This window comes from Cebidichthys violaceus, unplaced genomic scaffold (genome assembly GCF_023349555.1).
Source record: "Cebidichthys violaceus isolate CVI_PGR_0920_01 unplaced genomic scaffold, fCebVio1.0.p SCAF_46, whole genome shotgun sequence".
Classification (NCBI taxonomy): domain Eukaryota; kingdom Metazoa; phylum Chordata; class Actinopteri; order Perciformes; family Stichaeidae; genus Cebidichthys; species Cebidichthys violaceus.
This window is the reverse complement of record NW_027176661.1, coordinates 988885-1013904: the sequence shown is the minus strand read 5'-3', so window position 1 is coordinate 1013904 and position 25020 is coordinate 988885. Positions and strand designations below refer to the sequence as shown.

Below are 25020 nucleotides of genomic sequence, written 5' to 3'. Positions count from 1 at the left end.
TTTTTTAAATGATTATTCAGGTTATCTTTTCCCATAAAGATGCTGAGTTGAAGCACTCCTTTTTTTCAGTGAATGCACCAGCTGTGTGAGTATTGCTGTGTAGCTCTAGTTGAGGTTAAACTGCTTTTCCACTGTTTCCATTAAAGCTCTGTGCCAGGGTTGTGAAACATTTGGGCATGTGGGAACACTGACTGGAAAAGTGTTGCCTGCTCTTCACATCACACCTTTTCTACTTAAACACATTCCAGCAGCAGGTAATAAATAATGGAAATATCGTAACACAATAAAATGGATATTGCCAACGGATCAAACTTAGTCTGGGTTTCAGAAATAATATGTGCCTTTTCCTCTCTTTAAAACTAATTTTCATATACATATATTACCTTTTACTCTGAGCTCATGTGTTTGTGTCAGCCCAAAGCGAAAGGAACGCCAAACATTAAAAACGTGAGTACATCGAGTTGTTTTGGTTGCTTTTGCCTCCACTCCTCTCTGGCGTGGGGAGCAAAAATTCCGCAATTTCAGTCTAATTGAAACCAGATTCAGCCGCGTGTGTGTGAGCAGTGCGGGAACACGTGTGTGTGTGTGTGTGTGTGTGTGTGTGTGTGTGTGCTGTACAAACACGACAGCATTTACATTAAACGGAAAGCACGTGGAGGCGTCATTGAACAGTGTTAAATTGGCGCGTAATTACGCACAGCGTCTACGCTCGTTTGGGATTCCACCCACATCGCGCAACTTTCAACCGCGTGCGCGCGTCTGTGTTTGGGGCGTGGTTTCTCTATGTAATTGAGGGATTTCTCTTCTTTACCCCTTTCTTGTGCTGCGTTTCTTCATAACTGCTGTCTGGGGAGAAAGTTATGTGACACACTGCCTGCGCTACAGATCCACAGATGCCGCTTGAGCTCTCCACAGATCGGTCGCAGAGAGACGATGTGCGGGTTCATTAAGGTGAGCGCACACTCATCGTCCGGTGACTTTCTGTCTGTTCTCTGTGCACAGGTTTGCAGCAGGCGTGGAGGATCCATGCGTTACACGCAGCTTTCGCCAAACTCTGTGACGCAAGAGCTGCTTTAAAGTGAACTCCGTTCTTTCCAACAGATGGCTGGTTGTGCAGCTCACACTTGTGGGATGTTCCTGGATTACAGCAGAAAGACTTCTTTACTCCTCTGTGACTAGAAGCAGCGCGCGTGTGTGTGTGTGTGTGTGTTTGTGTGTGTGTGTGTGTGTGTGTGTGTGTGTGTGTTGGGAATGACCGTCTTCTGTTATGCTCAGCCTGCAGGTTTTTAGTCCTTCAACACACTTTGCTGAGATGAATCCGTTCTACATCGTGATTGAAGTAGTAATTGCTGTTCTCTCCATATCCGGCAACGTACTGGTTTGCTGGGCCGTCGCGATCAACACCACTTTGAAGAACGCCACCAACTATTTCCTAGTGTCCCTGGCTGTGGCTGATATTCTCGTCGGTTGCCTCGCCATCCCCTTTGCCATAACCATCAGCATCGGCATACATCTGGACTTCTATGGATGCCTCTTCCTGGCCTGTTTCGTCTTGGTACTGACACAAAGCTCCATCTTCAGCCTTCTTGCTATTGCAATTGATAGATATCTGGCCGTCAAAATTCCTCTGAGGTGAGTACTATTATTTTTTGTTATGACTGATGTGGAATTAATTTGAATATTCTTCAGCCGGTGAAAGTTATTTTTCTCATCTGACAAGATAATGGTGAAGATGATGAAACCTTAATTTGCTTTTTTTTAAATAATCAAAGTGAATTAAGGACTGTGGCTTAAATAAAAAGTGCTGTGGTGGGCTAATCACTTGATACAATGTGCCGAGTTGCTTTCATCCTATCAACATTAGAGAGTCCTACAAATTGACATGTGTCCCCTATGGAAAATAATCAAATTCAGGATCTGGAAGAATATCAGCTTTGTGATTTCATGAATCACTTTCCTGTTGGCTTTATGCCTTGTGTATAAATAGCATAGTTAATATCTCAACTAGTAATGATAATGAGATAAAACCTCTCTAAACATTATTTGAATCTGGTGTTCGAGACGGACTCTGCAAACACTTTGAAGTGACTGTTTCACAACCGTGATTGAATAATCTGAAGGGTTTAGATAATGTCGTCCTTTACATCCAGTATGGTTGTGACTTTCAGCAGCAGAAACCTGAGAAATCGTTTTAGTTATCTGACGCCTCATGCGGCTTGTAAAAAGATGCACAGATCTGTCGAGCAGCTGTTTGATGTGACACACCAGGAGAAGCCTGCAGGATCAATACCTGCCCACACTGTCACTTCTACAGGCTGTGATGGAAAAGGCCACCGAAATCCACTGCAGCCTCTGAGCCTGAGGGGACAGAAATGGGCAGAGACAGCCGGCACAGTGTTGCTTGATATTTCCGTGAATTGATGACTACACGCTTTATTGTCAGATGGGAATTGTCTGTCTTTAGATGTTGTTGTTGTTGTTGTTGTTGTTTTTGGCAGTTTACCATGTCAGAGAGTTGTCGGTTGTTTTTCCTCTTAAAGGCGACACTCTCTGCAGTGATTGTTGTGGGCACTGGATGTGGTTCTGGGGGCTGTTTGTGCCGTGTGCTGTCATTTCCATTAGGCTCAAACGCTGGCAGGAAAGGACAGTTTGACACTAGTCTGGGATAAAAGTTGTCCCCCGCCAACCAACTGGCTTGTAAAAACTCCCCATCTGTGCTTCTATTTTTGACTTACGGACAGAAATCAAACCCCATATTTTGCCTCCCAGATACAGTGAAAAACACTGACTTAAGCCGCCTCCAAACCGGCGACACGCTCGTAACAACGTGACATTTTATGGTTTCCTCTGAAAGCCCAGCTTCACAACACACACGCATGCGATAATAAGACCAGTTTGTACGTTCAGCTCAAAGTGTGTGTGTGTGTGTGTGTGTGTGTGTGTGTGTGTGTGTGTGTGTGTGTGTGTGTGTGTGTGTGTGTGTGTGTGGCCAGCCAGCCTGCAGGCCTTTGGGGCTCTCGGATGAAAGTGTTTTCACAGATGGTTCCAGTGGAAGTGAAAGGCCAAATCCAGATGTTTTAAACCCCCTGAGATGACAGATGCGCACACCCACCCACTCAACGCTCTTTTCAAGCCCCCGTCTTCACTGTTTGTCGTTGTCAGAAAATTAACTTCTAGCTATTTTGTCCCTTTGTCCTGTTTGGGCGTTCAAATAACCTTTAGCACATCAGAGACCTCAAAGGATTGACCCCCCACCCACACCAGCAGCACTGCCTCAGGGTGGTCAGGAATAGTGGGCATCATCACTTTAATGGGCAGTTTCAGAGTTTTCCTGTCTTTGTTTCAGCACGTTTAGGGGTGCAGTGGGTGTGATACAATGTCATCCTAGATGAACATCCTGCTCTAGTGTTTCACAAATAATGAAAACTGTTGAAAAGTTCCGGTATTAGAGTTAAAGAAGCAGTCAAGGCTCTGTTGATGGGTGGACAGTTCAATACAAGAAGCTGGTGGAAATACACATCTCTCACTGTGTGTAAACACACAGTGAGAGATGCATCATCCTCACACTCTTAGTGAAGCACACGTTATCCACTCTTGAAATGACCTGGGATCAGCTGTGGAGGTTGGAGACAATGAAGCGCAATTTGAAAAAAAAGAAAGGAAAAAGTTAAAACTGTGTGTAGGTTGCCCTGTATGGTTTGGTAGAGGTAAGGTTTAGGAGTGGGTGTCAGTGTTGTGGGTTTTGCAGCTTGTCTAGAAAGTAAAAATGAGTTGGATAAGAAGGTTGATACCACTTCTCCTCTTGATCAAAAAAAACAAACAGGTTTCCCAAAATGATTATTATTATAATAATCAGACTATTTGTTGTATGGACTAATTGAACCATATGTGTGAAGAGCTCACAGTTCTACATGGTTACATTACTGTTCCTCCATTCATTCACTCAGGTTTGTCCTTTAGTTTGTCAGCTGTCTATTTGTATGATCTACATTTACGTTTCCTGCTTATGTCAAAACAATTCATGCATGACCACATCCTAATTTTAATTTGACCGTGAACGCTTTACAAACTCAGATCTGTGTTTACGCGCCTTTATTAACGTGCCTTTACCTCGTTATACAACTTGTTTTTATGGACATGCTCACAAATACAATTCATAATGCAAATGCTGAACAGCTCTGTTTGCATACACACCTTGGCAAGCTAAGTATAACCACCCCCCACCTGTGTGAAGGGCCACCTGTTAGATTGTGATTGAAGGAGCAGGACTGCGGACACTGCCGCACATTTAAGCAGATATTGTGAGCGTTTTGTGTGTGTGTGTGTGTGTGTGTGTGTGTGTGTGTGTGTGTGGCCTGGCAGAGATCTGTAGCCCCGGGCGGAAGCACAGCGGCAGAGAGAAGAGAAGGGGATGTATGGAGAATGGAGTAGGGGAAGAAAGCAAAACAAAGATAGATGCCAGCGTGCTGTTGTCATGCCAGAACTAATCCATTCAGCCGCTCGCCCGCTCTCTGCGTCCAAACAGAAAGAGAGGGTGAGAGAAAGGGCGGGAGCGCAGGGGGTTGGCGGGGCGGGGGAGTGGGTGCATGAGATGGGCCCTCTGGGAAACAGACCTTGTGCTGCCTGCTGTACTTGTGATTGACGGATAGAGGGAGTAGAAGAAAGAGAGAAGCAGGGAGATGGTGCGGAGATGTGAGGAGGACACTGTGAGCTCTGAAGCTTCCTCTCCTCCCTCTGTGGGCAGAGTGCTGTATTATTCATGGCCCCCGGGGCGACCCACTAGTCTCCCTGCAGGGGGTCGCCGGACAGAGGCAGAGCTGGCACACTACTGATAAATAATTGAGTGTTGGTAATATTAGTTATTATAAGACGGGGCTTTTTTTTCCTCACTTTGAAAGCCCACTTAGAGGAAGACTGGGCTAATGATCGACAAGTGTCCTTCCAGTAACACAAATTTAATTTCACCAGCAACATCTCTGCTTCTGAAACAACGCGCTGATGGCACGTACTTCCTGCCTGCGCAATGAGGGAATTGCCGCATGTTGAACACACTTCCTCATAGCCTGGCTTCATTCTCTTATCTCGCAGCCTCTTAGCGGATGGCTTTTATCGTTTTATTTACATAGAATTCCCACGGAGAATGATGAATTGGTGATTATAACTCCATGCCACAGAAGTGCCTGTCCAAAAACAGTCAAACTGAGAAAAGGGCGTTACAGCACTATCTGCACTTACCGAAGCGAAACAAACACATTGTGGTGGGGATTATATTTATAACAAGCTGATACAATGGCTCAATAGAGGGTGTTTCATGTTTATATATATCAACAGTAAAAGATGTATAACTGAAAAATTATTTCTAAACAGGAACAAAATATAATGGTCAAGTGCAGAATTTAAAGTAACGCATACATTAATAAGCATTGATATGTGTATTATTAAAGATTAACATTCTTTGCTAACAAATTATCTACACATTTTGATAAAGTCTTTCTGCATAATGAATGTTTCCTCTTGGAATAGCATGACAGTATTCTCAAATTGTCTTGGTTTACTGGTTCCTTGTGGCTCACTGATCGTCTACGTTAGCCACTGCAGAATGTTCTGTTTTATTTCTATTTGACTGTTGACATTGACCAAGCAGACAGGAAAAAGGTGTAGAGAGAGAAGTTTGTTTTGCTGGGATCACACAAAGGAATGTGTCCACAGTGGCAAGCAATAACTCTCTGAATGTATGTGTGGGGATGTGAATATTGTTTTATCTTTTTTTTTTTTTTTAAACAAAAGGCCCGTTTGGAAGGGGCCAATTGCTTGGCCACCTGAAGTGCTGCTTGCAGCAGTCTCAAGAATTCAACGTACTATAATATGATGTTTTCATGGCGTACTGTACGATGGCTTTTTCATGACAATTTTATGATATATAATACTAGTTTTTTGACATATTATACTATACTATTATACTGAGTTTAAATATTCAGTGTTGTTGGGTATTATTATTATTGTATTATTATTGTATTGCTGGTTGTTTGTTCGGGATTGTAACATTTAGTTGTACAAGCCAGTGGCCTTGCCTTCTGCGTGAAGCACCTTTTTTGGTTAAGATGCCCGATGGAGGGCTAGAAGTGTTATAAACTCCTTTCAAAAAGAAAAGTCAGTTAGTGATCAGCAATTATGAAGTATGATGATTCTTGACCTTATAGGTCAATATAAAATGCTTTATAATGTGTAGTGATTATTGTCATGAAGCAGTATGAATTATGAGTGCTTAGAACTGTAATTGTACTATGTTTTAAGCAGATTATAGACATAAGCATTATAGAAAGTGTTGCAATCTAGTGATAATTGTATTTTCTTGTTTATCTTTTTTTGATATACTGATTATTCTTCCTTTATTTTGCAATATATTATGTCCCTTAAGTTGTATGATATACACTGAGCTTGAGTTTCAGAGTTATGTTTTTGTATATATTATATTGTTTCTGGTTGCAACACGTCACAAAATAAACATTGGCTTAAGAGTAAATATGCCTCTTGCATAATGTATCTAATGTCACGCATGAAGGCTTCCCAGACTTTAAAAAAAAAAGAAGGAAAATTCCTTTTTTAAAATGCAAATACACAAAAATTATTACATTATTCAACAATTGTTTTTGCCTAGTTTTAATGTAATAACTTATTACACGTTATTACGTTATGCACATGGTTTTCTTACATTATGTGCTGGTTTTTACATTGTGAGTTTTTATTTCATTTAAATTTTTACATTATTCACAGTTATCACATTATGAGTTGCTACGCCTTCGCCTCCCTAAGGGGCCATCCTTACCATAATAACACTAATTAAGGAGCAACGAAATTCAGACGGCTAGCCTCACCACAGTTTGTCATTACCCCAACCCCTGCTCTGTAATTATTGTTTTTTTATTACCTACAATGGCCCTAATACGCCGTCATAGTTTTCTCATAGACTACTGTACAATCAACTATTTGCAACCAGTGCAGTCACCCCTTGCTGGCCATTAGAAGGAATGCAAGTTTAAGGCACTTTTGCATGCTACTATCAGACATTTTTATGACATTCTATACTATGACTTTTATGACATTTTGTGACCTCTCTTATGACATAATATACTAAGACTATGATTTCTTTCAAAGACATATCGTACTATACTTTGACATTTTTAAGACAATTTAATGGCATATAATATACTGTATATATTTTTTGAAACATATAATATATATTTTATGCCTGCGGGCTGTAAGTTGAATATATAACTGTACATACCATGTATTCTTATGACATACTATGACTATTTGAAGACATTTTATGACATATTAGATCATGAATTTATATACTATACTATATATAGACTTTTTTATGACATACTATGGCATTGTTTTTACACTTTATATGACACTAGTGACGTGCCAATTTGGAGCATGTCACAGTTTGGAGCGGTCCACTGACTCAGAAGTGCTGTTGTTAAGGGATGTGACTGATTGGAGTGCGTGCACGTTTTGAGCCAGGGAAGTGAGGAATCGTTTGTAAAGTTAATATATCCAGCAGCAAAAGGGAACTGCAGTCAATGAGCCGCAGCCTGTAAAGGAGATGCCCTCCAGGATAGATAGTGCTGATATGTGATCATATGAGGTGCAGCTGTAGAAATCAGATTATAAATGGCACCTCCAGCTCAAAGTGGCTACTGCGTGCGCATGTCAGCATGTGTGTGAGTCATTACCATGCGGTCGCTTGCCTGATTCACTTTGAGGAAACTGCTGCTTTTTGCTTCCAGCGCTGTTCATATGATGGGGACGGTCAAGACAACACTTGTGTGAGTCACCCCCGAATCTCCATACGCAGCCTCGGTGCACCTGCCGTTCATAATTTCATACAACATTCCAGTGAGGGACGGGCTTTATGGGAAACATGCTGAATCTGTGTAAAATGTAATATGTTTTGAGCGAAGCCGTATGCGAGATACTGTCAGCAGACTTCATGCTTTCATTCAGCAGTTGATAATGTGCTCAGATGTAACATGAATCTAAATAAAGCAATATGCGATGCAGCTTCATTTATCAATCTATTTAGTCTTAACATTTATAACTGATTTGGGGGTTTAGTTTTCACTGGCTCCAGAGTACATCTTCCACTACATGAGACAATGAACTGGGATTAAAAAAGGTCCAGGTAAACTCATCTAAGGTTCATTCATTAGGGAACACTGAACACAAACTTCTCTGTTTGTTTGTGGTGCATTCATGCACTAGTGTGAAGCTCCGACATCAGGATATCAGGTCCATCATTGGGATGTTTAATGTTGTTAGCAGTGTTTCATCTTCAGGAAATCAAACGTCATTGTTAAAATGAATTTAGTAGCTTTTAGACTTTGAAGCTGATCTCTGTCCATTTTTGGTTGTAAAAGTTTTGTTGTTTTTAGCAATGCTTGTGGCTCTAGAGAATAGAAATGTCTATCGGACTGAAATGTCTCAACAATCATTGGCTGGATTGCTTGTGCCTCAGGGAATGGATGCTTGTGTTTGTCTTATCATCTTTTATTGTTTGGTTTTGGAAAAAAAAGTTATTCAAAAAAGGACTGCGAAGATGATATATTTTCTACAATACTTGAATGCACCAAGTCACAGCAATTCACCATCGCACATGATCATTCATATCATCTGCCTGATTCATAGCCATTATTAGGCCGATGTGCATCTTGGTGCACAGAAGGAGCTGCATAAGAATAACGTGATTCGTCAGTAAGGCCACACCAACAAACAAAAGCCAACATCGGCTCACGCTCTACGAGCAAAACAAAAAACTAACTTCTCTGCAGACGCCTCTCCATTGCAACATATATTTAATCAAAATATGTGAATTTTGGATTAAATCTTTTTCAGGATTGTCAAACAACTTCTTAATCAAAAACATTTAAGCCTTCCTAAAGTCACAAAGTACTAAACAACTGCTAGCTTTGAGCTACGTTGGAATTTTCTAGAAGAAAAGAAAATCAAGTCATCAGAGGTACATAGGTAAATATTAACACCGCAAAATTATGAAAAGCACCCAAAAATGATTTGCTTATGTACTGTAGTTTGATTCATGTTAGCACGGTGTTGTTGTATTTGTATCTGTTATAGCTGGGCTGTACTCAAGCTCTAGAGCCTATTTTGAGTGTGACCTTTGTCCAAAACTTCTACACAGGGAAAATAATGAAGAATGTTACCTGCGCTGTGTTTCCTCCAGGTACAAGGAGTTGATGACGGGAAAGACCGCCAGAGAGATCATCGCTATCTTATGGATCCTCTCCTTTGTCATCGGCCTCATCCCCTTCTTTGGCTGGAACTTGAAGTACAAGAGCTGCAGGAACGGCAGCTCTGGGTCGGACAACACTACGAGCGGTGGAGACTCAGTACAGAGCTGCAAGTTCAAGTGCTACTTTGAGAGCGTGGTGGACATGCACTACATGGTCTACTTTAACTTCTTTGTCTGCGTGCTGCCTCCGCTGCTCATCATGCTGGGCATTTACCTGAAGATCTTCACTGTGGCCAGGAAGCAGCTGAGACAGATCGAGCTGAAGTGCGTGGGCAACGGGGACAGCCATCACCACGGGCTGCTGCAGAAGGAGATCCGGGCCGCCAAATCCCTCTCCATCATCGTCGGACTGTTCGCCGTCTGCTGGCTGCCCGTCCACATCCTCAACTGCCTCACACTGTTTTACGAGCCGGAGAATAACGAGATTGTCATGTACGTGGCCATCATTCTGTCTCACGCCAACTCCGCGGTCAACCCCATCATCTACGCTTACCGCATCCAGGACTTCAGGAACACCTTCCGCAAGATCCTGACCCAGCACTTCCTTTGCCGCAGGGAGGACCTATACCTCAGCTCCAACGGCAGCAGACGCAACAGAGACCAGATCCACATGACCATCGACCCTCTGCTATAGAGAGAGTCGGGACTGAGGGGAGTTTCATCTGCGTCAACTCTGTTTCAGTCTTGACTTTTATTTCCACTGAGGTTTATATGTTTACAGAACGAGGGTAATATGTGAAGAACCGATGTCAAACGTGCCTTGAATGTGGACATTTATTTATGAATCAGGAGTCAGGCAGTGTGATGTTGAATGGCGAGTCTTACATAACCCTTTGTATTGTGAAGGATTTCAGATTTAAAAAAAACATGTTAAAGCTAACTGGATTTGCAGGACTGTGAACCGGATCCAAACTATATTCTATAATGCTATTTATCATTCTGAATCCCCAGTTTCAACTCCAAACACTCCTTCTGCCCTGCTATTTTATATTGTCAACAGTGTTTATTAATTTATTTAAAGATCAAAAGACGTTGTGTGGCTAGAACTGTGCTTGCGGACCTAGAGAGGCACAATGATAGTAGTCTACATCTGTGGTTATTTTTGGCTCGTGGCCCTTTCATGAATTCATACTGGATCAATCTACAAAAAGATTTTCTGTATCAATACTTTTTTTTTTTATAGCAGAGATGTTCTTGAGCTGTTGCTTCAACTATAAGTGCCAGTGTTGTCCTGCTGCTGCAAAACAGAAATGCTTGATGCTTGATCCCATGAATCATCTCCCATTCCAAAATGACCCCTGTGGCTGAGAGCATTGTTGTGGCGACTAAATAAACAGCATGATCTGGTTCAGTCTAGCAGACCCAGACATAAGAAGTAGTTTAGCAAAACACACCTGTGGCGGTGCTCCATATAATTTCCATGTTGACGTTTCTTCAGACAAAAGCTCAGGAAGTGGGAAAATGATTGTACCCTTTATAAAAAATATGGCATCTGCACAGAGACATTTTGCTTTGAGCCATCAAATGTCAAATTTGATACTTTTTTTTTCTTCCATCATCCAAGCTTCTGGTCCACATGTAAATCCACATGCCCTGTTGGCACAGTCAGACCTCCAACAAGCTGCTGAAGTCACTGACTGAACTCAGATGATCGGTTTCATTTGAGAAAACATTCCTGTTTAAAGGGTGAAACCTCTAAAATAAGTTGCACTGAGGACTCCATTTGCTTCACTCTTTAGTGCTACTAAAAGCACTAGCAAAGATAGGCGACCAGTCCAGCTGAACTCCAAAAAAAAAAATAGTATGTCATTTTGAAGCAGGTAACAATAATGAAATGTTTTTTGAGAAGCAAATGCTTACTTCTTTGCACTCGACGGTGCTCGTATGCAGCATCATAGTTTGAGGCAACACAGCTGCAACACTGCTTTCCACCGTGTCAAATCTTAAAGCACTTGTGCTTTGTCTCTTCTTGTTTTATTTTGCAGGGGTTAGCAGTATTGTGAATGGTCCTGTTGAGCTTATAAAACTGAAGAAATTGGCGTAAGGTGATTCAAAAAGTTGAATTAAATCAGAGCAAAGCACAGTTTTGTTTGGACTATAACTTGTGAAAAGAAATGAGGGTCACCTCAGAGCCATCACTACACAAATGAAAACACATTGCACTGACATTTTCGATGATTTCCTGTTTGGTGTGCTTTATTGCTGGTGTTGAACCATGTCGTGTTGGTGTTTTAAGAAGTGTTGAGCCTCCACTGCTTCACTATCGCCCGTCATTTGCCGTTGTGTCCAGTGTACCACCTCTAACTAACTCCAAGGGCTAAATACAGGAGTGTGCCAAAGTTTTAGTACATTCCAATGGAGACAACTATACTGTAACTGCACTGTACTGTTGCGTCATTGTCTTTGTTGATAGTGTAAAAATAAGTACTGTAGGTGTCCAACTTTCTACAAGCTATTGATTGATGTCAAACAATTGCCTCCTTTTGTGATTTTAAAAAGGTAAGAAGGACAATAACAAGTTGATCTGGTTTCAACATTCCTGCCTTTCATTCCGAAGTACCTATCAGTCTGTCAGTATGCTATAGTGTTGTTATACTAATCAGGAGAAGCATCCACCGTGGTCACGCTGATGTTCAAACTGTCAAGAGGTCTTTCTTTCAACAAAACTGCAACTGAGAACGGATACTGCTATTTAACATGATGCAACCTGTATGTATGGTGAATTATTTTGTTGATAAAGGCAATGTTTATATTGTTACAGATCAGTCTGTATTCCTTCATTTCAATTTCATATCATATGACGATTTATTTCTCCAATCGACACATAGGAAACTGAAGTCTTTTCGGCATGCAGACGCCCACTACTTCCCTAATTGATGCAGCTCCAGATAAAAAATAACCTAAAAACAAAGCCGCACATACTCAATGAGCAGCTGTGTGGTTTCCCCGGAAACTGATTAAGAACCCTTCCAAAAGAAAAAATAAATAAAGCAACATCTGGTGTCTTTCAGAGAGACGACTAAAAGAGCAGAAACCGTGGTAGAGTTCCCGTGCTCCGATCCTCTTCGCGGTGACCCAAAGTGTCTGTCCAAAACATCGTCTCTCTCTCTCTCTCTCTCTCTCTCTCTCTCTCTCTCTCTCTCTCTCTCTCTCTCTCTCTCTCTCTCTCTCTCTCTCTCTCTCTCTCTCTCTCTCTCTCTCTCTCTCTCTCGACAGCTCCCACGACGACGAGCCGGTCCGCCTGCTGCGCTGAAAGTACCTGGGGGGTCACAGGGCCGCTGTCCCGCCGAGCAGCGTGGACATCTGCCGATCGGACATGCTCTCCTGCCGAGTCCCACCCATAGCCTGACACAGGTAGACGGCCAGGATGTGTTTGCACTGCGGGGAAAAGAGCGCGGACAGACGCCGACTCATCACTTCAATAATTTAAAATTCAAAGTTCTTATGTAAACACCAGACTAGAGAGGAGCTGTTTGACCTGCTGGGAATTTCCCACCGAGCAAACTTCAATCCAAGAATATTAGTCACAAAGCAAATGCCACAGCAATTTCTAATAATTACATAAAATTATAAACATTTCTAAAAATGGAAAGCGCAGTGATCGAGCGGGTTATTATGAATTATTTTCCAAATGGAGTGTTTGTGCGATTAATAAGATCGTAACTTGTGACGTTAAGTATGGGGTTCAATGACAGTGCAGTTCTACATCTGTGTGCATGTGTCACTGAACACATTCAGAAGCTCCTCTCATTACTATTAACATGTTAATCACCGACTTGTTTTCACCCTCAGCCCAATCAATGCATTAGAAATGAGATTTCCTCCACGCTGACACTGCTGGTGGATTAGTGTTTTACATAAATAAGGAGCCAAAGGGTGGTGAAGAGGACAAAGGTACAGAAGTTTGTTTACTAGCTTCTCCTGTCGACTCTTATTTATTAGCGCATGGCTGTCTGCTGTCGGTGGCAGAGCTCTGTTATCTGTCCTACTGGTCAGAGCAGTATGGACTTTGTTTGGCCTTATCCAGTCAAGTTGGACTCTATAGAGCGGCTCCAGCGGGGGAGGACTGCAGACTGCATGGTCAAACTCAGTCTCTTGAGTGCTTTTTGACTTTTTGACTTTATGACTGGAGAGGTGTGTTAAAACCATGAGCCTTATTTTGCACTGTTTTTTGGATTCCACACATGCAACTACACAAAATCGACTCTAACTTTATCTACCAAGCTATAAAAGTCTGATGAGGCGAGGAGAAGTTGTATTTCTGTCTTCTGCGTGTTTTTTTTCATGGGGAATATTATCAGTGGTGCTGATGCGCTCATGGGGAGTCTCCACGGTCTGTTTCAGCTCTCTGTTTCTCACACTGATTTTAGCAGCATCCTCCAGGGAGCTGAGTTTCCCTAATACTCAGGAGCAGCAGCGGAGGCCGTTTGCTTGCAGATATTTAGAGCAACAGCCAGTCAGAGGGGAGACACCCCCTCAGTGACCAGACAAGAACACGACCTGACCACAATACATCTGTTGCACACATTTAGACGTTTGCTTTGTATCACTTTTTTTTGACTGGTCGACTGTTTTCTCCAGGATACTCAGCTGACTGACGAGACACAATGGCTTTCATGTAATCTGTGTATAAATATGCTGCTGTACACACTGTGTACCATGTATATGTGCTTCTGAGTTAGTGTTCATATAGACTTCCACTATGTCTGTCTGAGGTCAGGCATTTTGGTTAATTGGGGGGTTCATTTTCTTAACTGAATAGTAAGGATGAGCATGAATATTAAATATTACATATGGCAGTAAAGGACAATGCTCTTTTTAGGTAAGATGCACACTCTTAGTTATCACAAAGTATAAACAAAAACAACATGTGATTTTAAGTAGGGTTAGTGAATAAAAAACAGCCTTTACACAAAGACACAGACTTTCTACTTTTTTAATATAAAATAACCTTTAATTTTTGTGCCCTATCCATTTCTGAAATCAAATCTACACCCTTGCAATTCAGGACAAATATCTCATGATACTTTTTGTGGTTATTTACTTTGAAACATGGATTTGTCCAAAATACTTTCTGTCATTTAACAACAGAAACAAAACTACGTTCTAAAAAGTAGCAAAATGATCAAAAAACAGATCAAAGTATAGAAGAATAAAAATGTGAACAAGCAGTCAGAGCCAGCCTTTACTTGTAAGTATGGAAGTTTGTGTGTAACAGTTTGTTGGAGACTCACCAGCAGGCCCTCATTTCTGCGGAGCACGGTGTAGGCGAAGGCCGGACACGGGCAGTAGTGACAGGATACAAAGCAAGTGTACAAACGCCCCGAGCCTCCAATTACCTGAAACAAATTCATGCAAAGTGCATGTAAATATGTGGCAATACTTGTGCGCATTGACCTCATTTGATAGAGACACAGACACAAGTGGGTTTTTTTTATTTTTTATGAGGGAGGATGATCCCCAAACGAGTATGATCAAAATGCTGTTTGTATTGGCTGCCGCTTGCGCTTAGTGCAGCTGAGGAGCAGTGGAGACAGTGAAGGCATGAAGGAAAACAAGCTCTTTCCTGTATACCTCAATACCTCAACTGGTCCAGACATGACCGACTGAGCTCATAGTCTCAGAGAGAACGTATAGTGAACATTTTACTGAGTACATTTTCTTTTTTTCCTCCATCTCACTTCACAAACCTTTATGTTCGATCGTCACATTGACCAAATCAAAATTTGTATGTTATAATTTCCTATAACATCAAATCATAGTGCATAGAATCCGGCCGGCTCCATCATCGGCTGCTAACCGGACAGTCTGGAACAGGTGGTGGAGAGGAGGACACTGAAGAAACTATTATCCATATTGGATAACCAGGACCACCCTCTCCACCACCTACTGCAGGGACAGCGGAGCACTTTCTCCAACAGAATGATCCAGCTCCGCTGTCATAAGGACAGGTACAGGAGAACGTTCCTGCCTACTGCTATCAGACTGTATAATAAATCACCTCGGGCCAAATCAAATCGTTAAACCTCTGCACTACTGTTTATTTAGTGGATTTAATATTATTCTGTTATTCTATTCACTGTGTATATAGTGTGCATTTTTTATATAACATCTTTACTCTATTATAATTGTATATATTGTGTATTGTGACGTGTATTTTTCTTGTATTTTTCTTTTTCTTTTTTCTTTATATATAATATTAAGATTTTTATACCTGTAACCTATTGCGAAAACAAATCTCTTTTTTTATATGTTTCTTTTTTTTAAAAAAAAGCTCACATAAAATCTCAATTTCTATACTTGTGAATTGGAAAGTTACCCAGCAGAGAGTCAAGAGTAGTGATGATGTCAACTAGCGACAAGCCCTGCAGCTGCTTCACGTACTCAAATGTATTGGATAGCTGCAATAGATGTCATGACTTACACACATGTTTTGGTTCTGTTCACAACTGACAAATTACTTTGATACATTATTCAAAGTCTGATAAAAGTCACCTCAATCTAAATATTCCACCCAACGCCTGGATGTGTATCTTTGGTGTTCAGAGGGACGACGGTCAATCTTTAATAAATAAACACAAGAACATGATAGCTTTCTCAACACTTAAGAAGGGGAATCCTAATGGACTGGAAGTCACCTCATCCCCCAAATGTAGTTGAGGGATCTGGTGTTCTTTTTTTAAATTGGAGAAAATTCAGTTTGCGCTGCGGGGACATCCTGAGAAATTCAAATCCACTTGGTGTTTGATCATACAATATTTTGATAAATTGAAGACTCTCTCTTTAGTTTCATAACTCTTCTCTGTTACCTTGGGCTTTCACTTAGTCATTACTTATTTATCTGTTTTTCTGTATTTTATTTATTTATTTTGTGTCTACTCCTTGAGTTATTAATACTGTAATGTGCTTTCTGACAATTGGGGCGGTGTGATTTGTTCTGTCTTGGGGGAATCTGGAGGTAGGAACTTGAGAGGGAGAAAATAGCAAAAGCACATGTAGAGTGTATGATTGTGTTCTTTGTGCTTTTGAGAATAAACATAATATACAAAAAAAAGGCGTATCTATTAAGTAACAGCTCAACAGAATCAGTCACTTTCCGTGTCACTTCTAATGTCACCTGTAGACGTCACAATTTCAAGTCTTCATGCAGTGATTTCCACCTTTTTAGAAACTAACTTCACAATCCAAAATCCCTGGAATATCCCTTCTTCAATCCTGTTTTGGGGTGGACTCTCCTTTTGCATCTTTCAAAGAAGTGACAGACTGGTGGTTGGGTTGAGGGTGGGGTTGCCTGCACCGTCATCATCATTATTTCACATTAGTTATTTGGAAGAGACGAGATAGAAACGATGCATTTTTAAACAACCCGCATGTGGCGTCTAATGACCTCAGCTGACAGAACCTCCTGTCCCCGATGCTGGTGCTCAATCTCCCCGGCTACGGACGGTGATTTAAGTCTCATCGTCATGTACATGACACATGAGGACATTAAGTCGGAGGATTAACTCGACACTCCACAATAACTAATGCCTCCCAAGATGGCAGAGCAGGCTCCATTATTCTCCAGAGCCTAGATTAATTACTTTTCCCTGTGACCTACACAAGCAAAAACGTCCCATTTCTTCAGCGTGACACTTCATTATAAATAAGGCACAAAAGAGACACATGGACTTAAAGCACCTCAGTGAAGATGAATAAAGCACCATGCACAGCAGGATGGGGATGGAAAGAAAGTACAACTGTGGACACCGAGCCAAGGACCTCTACAGTTTCTAAAGAGCCACGTTTATTGAAAACCAGCTCACACTTGGGCCTTTTTGTTGTACGCTGTCATCATTGATTCTGTGGCTCTGCGGCAGCTCATGCCGCAAAGTTGGCCTCCACTGCCTGGTAGGTATCCAGGTCTCCTCAGAACACTAGACATCCAAATCTGCCATTCAGTCACTGCAGAGTTAAAGCCACAGCAAAGCTCTGGCTCCTGCCCGAAATGCTGGCTCTCACGGGAATACTTCTCGGGAAGCAGTCGTGAGCCAGAGGACCCGGACTTTGTACGGCCCTGTGTCCACTGTTTCCACACCACAAACAAGGCTTCAGGGACATTTAAAGCTCTGGGAAGTCGTTGAGCCGCGGAACCCTTGTATCTGTACACCAGCACACTGTATGAGGTCCTCGGCTGACTGATGCAGTTCAGCTGCCTCTCCTTAAAAACCAAGCACTCATGTTAACACAGCAACATCACGACGCCCCCTTTCGCCCCCTAATGAGGACATTTTTGCTCCGTTGCCCACATATCTTTTATTCTACTGTATCCCGCAACTTTACTGTGGTGAAGATCCCCAAATTATTCTCGTATATGATGTCAAAAGTCTTCAAATCGCTTGTTTTGGTAAACCTACAGTCCAAAACCCAGAAATATTCAATTTCCAGTTATATATAAAAATTCAAAAAATAAATAAAAACTTTCTTTAAATTTGATGAAGCTGGAACCTGAAAATGTTTGGCATTATAGCCTGAATCCTATGATTAATTAATGAATTACAAAACTACACCGTCATCCACGGAGGGATTGTGTTCATGCAGTAGGTGTTTCATTACTGTTGCGAGTACACTACTCACTCCCTACTTCGGTTTCCCAACAGGCCGCACTACACCGTCGCATATGAAAAGGTCACTGAACGTTAAGAATGAGATTGGGTGAAAAACCTCAGCAGTGAAATGCCATGCTCTCATGAATTATTCATTCCGTTTGAGGGAGGAGACTGAATAACCTCGGCAACATGAGAAACTCCATTGTGTCTCACGGAAACATAATATTAACAGGAAATGACAAAAAATGTAACTAAACTAAACTACTTCAGCATCTCTCTGACACAGTGCCCAGTTAGCACACACACGTCACAGCACTTCCAGTAAACTCAACGCTCAGTGTTGTCTAAGAATACATTTTCAGTTCGGGTCTGATGATTTTCAGGAAACTGCTTGACAAAACTAATCTCCGCTTTGTGAAGATTGTTGCTTTTCATGATCTGATGAGAGAAATCTGCTCTCCTCTCTCCTCACACGGGGAAATTTGTAAGGACTCTTGGATGACTAATTGCGGTGGAGCTTCGTCTTTTAAGTGAGCCACTGCTTCCCAAAATGTCATCACTGCTTTCACTCTCCTCAAGAGGTTGAACGACGTTCTTCTAACTCACAGTGCTGTCACATGCTGCCCAAATATGGTCTACCCAGAGGGAGAAACATGCAGACTGATCATCAGAGTGGCACCTTCGCATCCCTTTCCTCCAACTTATATATCTTAAAAGTCAAGAGACAAGCTGTGATTACATAAAGCCGACTTAAACTCTAGCGTAATGCCAGCCATGTTCTGGTTCCAGATATATAGGTGGGAAGACCGTGTTCTGTTTTCAACGGCTGCTTAATGAAGCACTCGATGTCAAGTTAAAATCGAGAGTCAGAGAGCCGGGTAAGCTAAACATTTGCGGCCGACAGCGTTTGAACAGACACCGTGTAAACTAAAGCCTCACTTAATGCATCACTAACGGTTCGAACATAAAGCAGACCTTCCAAGATCACAGCAGCAACACTCACTGCTGCTAATGCCACAAAATAAACTTCTTCCAAGATTTATGACGAAGAGAATGAAGAACGTTATGTGAATGTTAACACGCTGTGAATGTTGTTAAACTTCCCCTGGGAGTTATGTGCGTTACCACATGAGGTAAAAAGAGAAGCCTGTACCTGCAGGTAGATTGTCAGACACATCTGAGGAGCTTTACGGGTGAAAACAATATCCATAAGCCACCCATTAAATACTCATATGTTCCATCAAATGTACATCCTGATGAATTACTCTCTCATTAAAGTCAACAAGTTATTGAAATACAGCACAAAACCCATCGCAAAACTGCAACTTGTTGTTTTTACACTTTGATTTTCTACGGATTAAACAAACAAGATCTAATGTGTTAATGAGTACGCTTCAGAAGTGCTGGTAGGAAGATTCTTTCACCTTCAGACGGAGACAGGCTAGCTGCTTCCAGCACCATTAATCTACAGCTGTGACTGAGTGACGGCCGGCGTTCGTATGTGAATGAATATTAAACTGCATGCAAGATATTGCATCCTGTTTATTATTTATTTTCTCCAACCGACTAATTGGCTGATAATTTCTGCGCTGAAAGATGCTTAAGCCTCAGTTCGTATGAACAAGATGTTTTGTGGGATTACAAACCTCAAAGTTCAAAATGTAAATATCACAAGGTGCTTAGTATATTTGGGGAATCTGACATTTCTAAATATTAGTAAAGATATATCATTTGTACTGGGAAAGTTTCTTTGCCAATAAAAAAAAAATGGAAAACAGCTTGTAATTCTCCTATTCTGTACCGGATAGCCTTGAGGGAAATTAGGTGGACACCAACAATTGAGCTGAAAGTGTCCCATCAGAACAGAATCCATGTCTTTATTTAGCTGCATTGTGCTTTCTTTTCATAAAACCTGTTTTTGCAGCGGCCTGAAGGAGTTTACAGGAAATTTGGGTCACAATGACCACAACCTCAGTACTGTGGACGGCCTTGTTTCTCCCACCAGTCACTCTACGTCCCACTGAGATTATAATTTAAGAATTTAATCAAGGAACTCACTCAATTATGTAACAAACACTCAGTCGGTTTTAATGAGATATTATAATATAACCCACAGAAGAAAAACCTGAGTTAACACTTTTTATTGTGATCTTAGAATCACTGTAAGTATCCACCTCTCAGTGCCTCTATTATACAGTTATAAAATGTCACATGCCAGGAAATACACACAAACACACACTACACACAACAGTGTAGTGTGTATTTGTGTAAACCATGCCGGTACTTGACTAATGGATGTGCCACAGTATGAAAAGGATTCATTAAGTTAAGATCTAACAACCGACTGAGGGGAATTATTTTTGCTTTCTTTGAAACACCCCGGATCAAATACCTGTATCCAAAATGTGTCACAGCTTTTCTTTAACCCTGGTGCAAGCCACTGCGACGCTGAGCAGAGGTCTCAAACGTTTTGACTCATGAAAGACCAGCTGATCGAGTGGATATTGACAGAAAAAAAAAGATGCTTTACAGGATGAGAGATCACTGAGTCTTTAGAGATAAAACACTGTAAGACTCAAATTAGGCTGGACCAGAACGAAGTACGATGGAGATGCCCATTGAACACATCTTTAGTCCTGCCCTTGCTTGAGGGGAAAAAAGCCCTACGATCATCTGTGCTGATTATCTTGTTAATCTAGATGGCAAATACAGTGCTGTGAAAAAGTATTTGCCCCCTTCCTGGTTTCTTATTGTTTTGCATATTTGTCACACTTAAATGTTTCAGATCATCAAAATTGTTTTAATATTAGACAAAGATAACCCGAGTAAATACAGTATGCAGTTTTTAAATGATGATTTAATTTATTAAGGGAGAAAAGCTATCCAAACCTACTTGGCCATATGTGAAAAAGTAATTGCCCCCCCTTGATAAATCATGAATCAACTGTGATTTTTTGGAAAGCTGAGTTCAATTTCACTATCCACACCCAGGCCTGATTACTGCCAGACCTGTTGAATCAAGAAACCACTTAAATAGAACCTTTCTGACAAAGTGAAGTCGGCTGAAAGATCTCAAAAAGCAACACATCATGCCTCCATCTAAAGAAATTCAAGAACAGATGAGAAACAAAGTAATTGACATGAATCAGTCTGGAAAGACCCCAGAACAACATCGAAAGAACTGCAGGCCTCACTCGCCTCAGTTAAGGTCAGTGTCCATGATTCAACAATAAGAAAGAGACTGGGCACAAATAGCACCCATGGGAGAGTTCCAAGGCAAAAGCCACTGCTGACCAAAAAGAACACAAAGGCTCGTCTCACATTTGCCAAAAAACATCTTGATGATCCCCGAGACTTTTGGGCAAATATTCTGTGGACTGACGAGACAAAAGTTGAACTTTTTGGAAGGTGTGCGTCCCGTTACATCTGGTAAAACTGACACAGCATTTCATAAAAACAACATCATACCAACAGTCACACATGGTGGTGGTAGTGTGATGGTCTGGGGCTGCTTTGCAGCTTCAGGACCTGGACGACTTGCCATAATTTATGGAACCATGAATTCTGCTCTCTACCAGAAAATCCTGAAAGAGAATGTCGAGCCATCAGTTCGTGACCTCAAACTCAAGCGCACTTTGGTTATGCAGCAGGACAATGATCTGAAACGCACCAGGAAGTCCACCTCTGAATGGCTCAAAAAAAGCAAAATGAAGGTTTTGGAGTGGCCTAGTCAAAGTCTGGACTTAAATCTGATTGAGATGCTGTGGCATGACCTTAAACAAGCTGTTTATGCTCAAAAACCACCCAATGTGGCTGAATTAAAACAATTCTGCAAAGAAGAGTGGGCCAAAATTCTTCCACAGCGACATGAAAGACTCATTGTCAGTTATCGCAAACGCTTGATTGCAATTGTTGCTGCCAGGGGTGGCAAAACCAGTTATTAGGTTTAGGGGGCAATTACTTTTTCACATAGGGCCAAGTAGGTTTGGATAGCTTTTCTCCCTTAATAAATTAAATCATCATTTAAAAACTGCATTTTGTATTTACTCGGGTTATCTTTGTCTCATATCAAAATTTGTTTGATGATCTGACACATTTAAGTGTGACAAATATGCAAAACAATAAGAAACCAGGAAGAGGGCAAATACTTTTTCACAGCACTGTATATATTTATTTATATTTACAAACTGTTATTAAACTAGTTTGATACTCCAATAGAGAGAAAACACAGCTGGACTGGCATTATTTCACTTTTGAAAAACACAACTTGAATAAACCTGGGTTACCAGGAGTCAGAAAACGATGTTAAAATGCAAACGACTAGTTATATGGGCAGTAAGATCATAACATCTGTTAGCTGGACTAAAAATACTCCTGCTCACATTAATTATGTAGTTCCTGCAAGTTGGAAATTGTTTTGCTGTGGGAGAATGTAGAAAATGTGGTGATGATTTTTTTATATATTTGTGAACTGTGAAAGTGGGGCTACTGTAAAGGCTCAGAGTTGACAGAAGCGTGACAAACCTGGAATGCTTTGCGCCCACTGGGTGAAGACAGACAGGTGACTGAATGCTGGTCAACAAGGTCCAAAGCCTGCAGCGCACAAGGCCCAAAGACAAACTTCAGCCTGGAGGACGCCAAGAAGAAAGACGTAAGAGGCAAGAGAAACACGAACAGGTGTCCACAGGCGTCTCAGTAGAGACACAGAGCAGCATCACGACACTGTCTCAGTGCTACGTCACTTTGGTACTTCCTCCTCGTTGTGGTTTCTTCACTTCACACCCACTCGGATTCAGACACGTGCAGACATTTTTTTTTTTTTACATAGATCATAACTCGATGTAGAAAAACTACATTTATGGATAGTCTTAATAATGTAATTGATGTTTGCAGACTTATTAATGATTATCTGTGATGGAAGTTAATGGGTAATAAGGGGACTAATAAGATTGATACTTACGCAATGAGCAGGTCATCAGGAACTGCAAAAAAAAGAGAGTCATTTATTTAAATGTGTGATCGTGTATTTTTATTTTTGTACAAAAAATCCACTCCACAGTTTTAAGAGATGAAACTTGAATAAGTAATTTCTATCTAGTATCTGTTTCGAAGACATGAAACACACTTAAGCACAGACCAGAACTCTGCTTTGTGTTGACATTGAGGTAAAGATACGATATTCAGATACACAGACGGATCCTTTACGTCTGGATGTTTGGTTCACTTTGCTTCTTAAAAAATGTTTACCAGCCACGGGAGAACTTTGCCTCCAGTATTGTTTCGTCCCTCTGTGCGACATAATATACAATACCAGCTCTTCCCAAAGTCAAAGCCACTGACCACTGACTAATGATAATAGAAGTCCACTGAGGCATACACAGTAATATTGGGATCTAGGGCTTGGTCGGAGGTAATCCTTTATGGACAATACACACAAAAACTTGTTGTAGGTTTTTTGGTGGCATAACATTCGCATATTTTACATTCTGTCAACAAAAACTGATGGAGGAAAACAGTGCTTTATGTAACTAATGTTCAAGAACTGAAATGTTTTCTGTCAATTTGAGAGGCTGGTGTAAATAATGACAATAATAAAAATAAAAGGTGAATGCTAGATTCGATTTAACTGCTTTTGTTTAGGTATCATGCAAAAAATTCTTTATTTGTTTATCCACATGAACATAACGGAACTATTGTTAAGATTATCAATACCATCTGAGCTTTTCCAACTATGACAAGTCAATATATCTGCTGTTAAAACGGGCTCAAACCAGGACCCTGGAAGTGACCACCGAAATGAAGGAGGCATTATTGATGTTATCAATTACATCAGCAGTGTTCCTGCTAAATGTCTGCAGTGAAAAAAGTGTGTAGGCCTGTTGTGGAATCTAGAAACAGAAGTCTGAGAAAAGCGTGGCCAAATCCCAATGTCCTCCCTAAACCCTAAGCCCTGAACCCTCAAGGACTTAATTGACGTCACCAGTGGTTGAGTGTGAGAGGCTGCCAGGGCTCGAAATGGTGTAAATATGAATGGGACAGCACTTTTCTGCAACATATCATGTTACCATGAAAACAACAAAAAATAAGATGTATAATTGTGGGTATTTATTTTATACTTTGTACTCCCTGATTTGAACGTCTTCAGGCTCTTTCCTCACAAGATGAGGTCATTTCATATAATGTATGTACTTGTTTTTGTCAAAACATCTTCAATGACAAAATAAAATATTTGATGAATAAATAAATAAATGTCCTCTGATTTCAAGTTCATTTTGTGTTCCATCTTTAACCCTTAATGTTTCTGTGTAAATATAATAAGACAGGCTGAACACACGTGAGCCGTACTCTTTATTTACCTTTTTTTTTTAATGTCTCCATGCGTCCACTGGTTACCCCGTGTTTAACGTCACGTTGCTATGACTTGTGGGTAATTCCCTTAGGCTAAATCAGCATATCATGCTGACTTACGGAAAGGGTTCTTAAAGGGCTAAAAATGTCTGCGAGAGAGCCCTCAAACACTTGAGGATTTGACAGTGGGACATCCTCAACTGTCACGTGCATTTCTCTTCACCACCCTCGACTTACTTTGGGACGTTTCCTGGTGTGTTTGTTGAATATCTCGGAAAAGCTGTTCGGCCACTGCAGGTAAAAATGAACGCATTTTCACACCGTTTTGTTTCCGGATACCGACGACTCCGGTAGCCAATAAGGTGCAACCAAAACATTACGACTTCCGGCTTGAACTTTTTATTTCCCTCCAAAATAAAAGCATAATAATAGTCTACTCAGTGATCAGATTGAAGAGGTTTATACTGTGATTTGTCGGTCCATAGTATGTTCACTTAATGTTCCGTGATCCAATTCCAATATTAGCAACCCTAGACTAACCTTTTTCTATTGTGAAGTTTTAAAAATAACTTTGCTTAAGGAACACTTCTGTAATAGGCATTATTGTTTTCACTTGACACCGAACTATCTCCTTTTCACCTGGTATGTACACAACCGCTTCATGGTAATATTGGTCCTTGTTTTATTTCTTATTTATGTACAACAAGAGCAAAAGTAGCCAGAGTCAAATTCCTGGTATGTGTACTACTTATAATATATGTTTAGGAAGTA

General features: G+C 41.0%; 2 protein-coding genes across 5 annotated transcripts; one reads left to right on the top strand and one right to left on the bottom strand.

The window, feature by feature from the left end:
- The first annotated feature begins 819 nt into the window (after positions 1 to 819).
- Positions 820 to 12071, top strand: adora2b (adenosine A2b receptor). Of its 3 annotated transcripts, none has more exons than XM_068729465.1 (3): positions 820 to 951; positions 1415 to 1632; positions 9245 to 12071. In XM_068729465.1, exons 1-3 carry the CDS (start codon positions 934 to 936, stop codon positions 9945 to 9947), a joined length of 939 nt encoding a protein of 312 aa, XP_068585566.1. In that variant the 5' UTR covers positions 820 to 933; the 3' UTR covers positions 9948 to 12071. The 3 variants fall into 3 exon arrangements, with proteins under 3 accessions (XP_068585566.1, XP_068585565.1, XP_068585564.1); XM_068729464.1 differs by having other exon boundaries at positions 1276 to 1632; XM_068729463.1 differs by having other exon boundaries at positions 1102 to 1632.
- On the bottom strand, positions 12056 to 24571 carry zswim7 (zinc finger, SWIM-type containing 7). Of its 2 annotated transcripts, none has more exons than XM_068729467.1 (5): positions 24258 to 24571; positions 22862 to 22883; positions 22426 to 22528; positions 14548 to 14652; positions 12056 to 12691 (listed from the first exon to the last, which is right to left on the bottom strand). In XM_068729467.1, exons 1-5 carry the CDS (start codon positions 24277 to 24279, stop codon positions 12581 to 12583), a joined length of 363 nt encoding a protein of 120 aa, XP_068585568.1. In that variant the 5' UTR covers positions 24280 to 24571; the 3' UTR covers positions 12056 to 12580. The 2 variants fall into 2 exon arrangements, with proteins under 2 accessions (XP_068585568.1, XP_068585567.1); XM_068729466.1 differs by having other exon boundaries at positions 24487 to 24571.
- Positions 24572 to 25020: the final 449 nt, after the last annotated feature.

Bases quoted from the DNA above. Each gene is read 5' to 3' on its own strand.
- adora2b (XM_068729463.1), top strand. From the start codon at position 1,268: ATGCTCAGCCTGCAGGTTTTTAGTCCTTCAACACACTTTGCTGAGATG. The intron at 1,633-9,244 runs GTGAGTACTATT...TGTTTCCTCCAG, and splicing joins GCCGTCAAAATTCCTCTGAG to GTACAAGGAGTTGATGACGG.
- zswim7 (XM_068729466.1), bottom strand. From the start codon at position 24,562: ATGCGTTCATTTTTACCTGCAGTGGCCGAACAGCTTTTCCGAGATATT. The intron at 22,529-22,861 runs GTAAGTATCAAT...GGCGTCCTCCAG, and splicing joins CCTGATGACCTGCTCATTGC to GCTGAAGTTTGTCTTTGGGC. The intron at 14,653-22,425 runs GTTTGTCACGCT...AATTTGTTTCAG, and splicing joins GTGGGCGCAAAGCATTCCAG to GTAATTGGAGGCTCGGGGCG.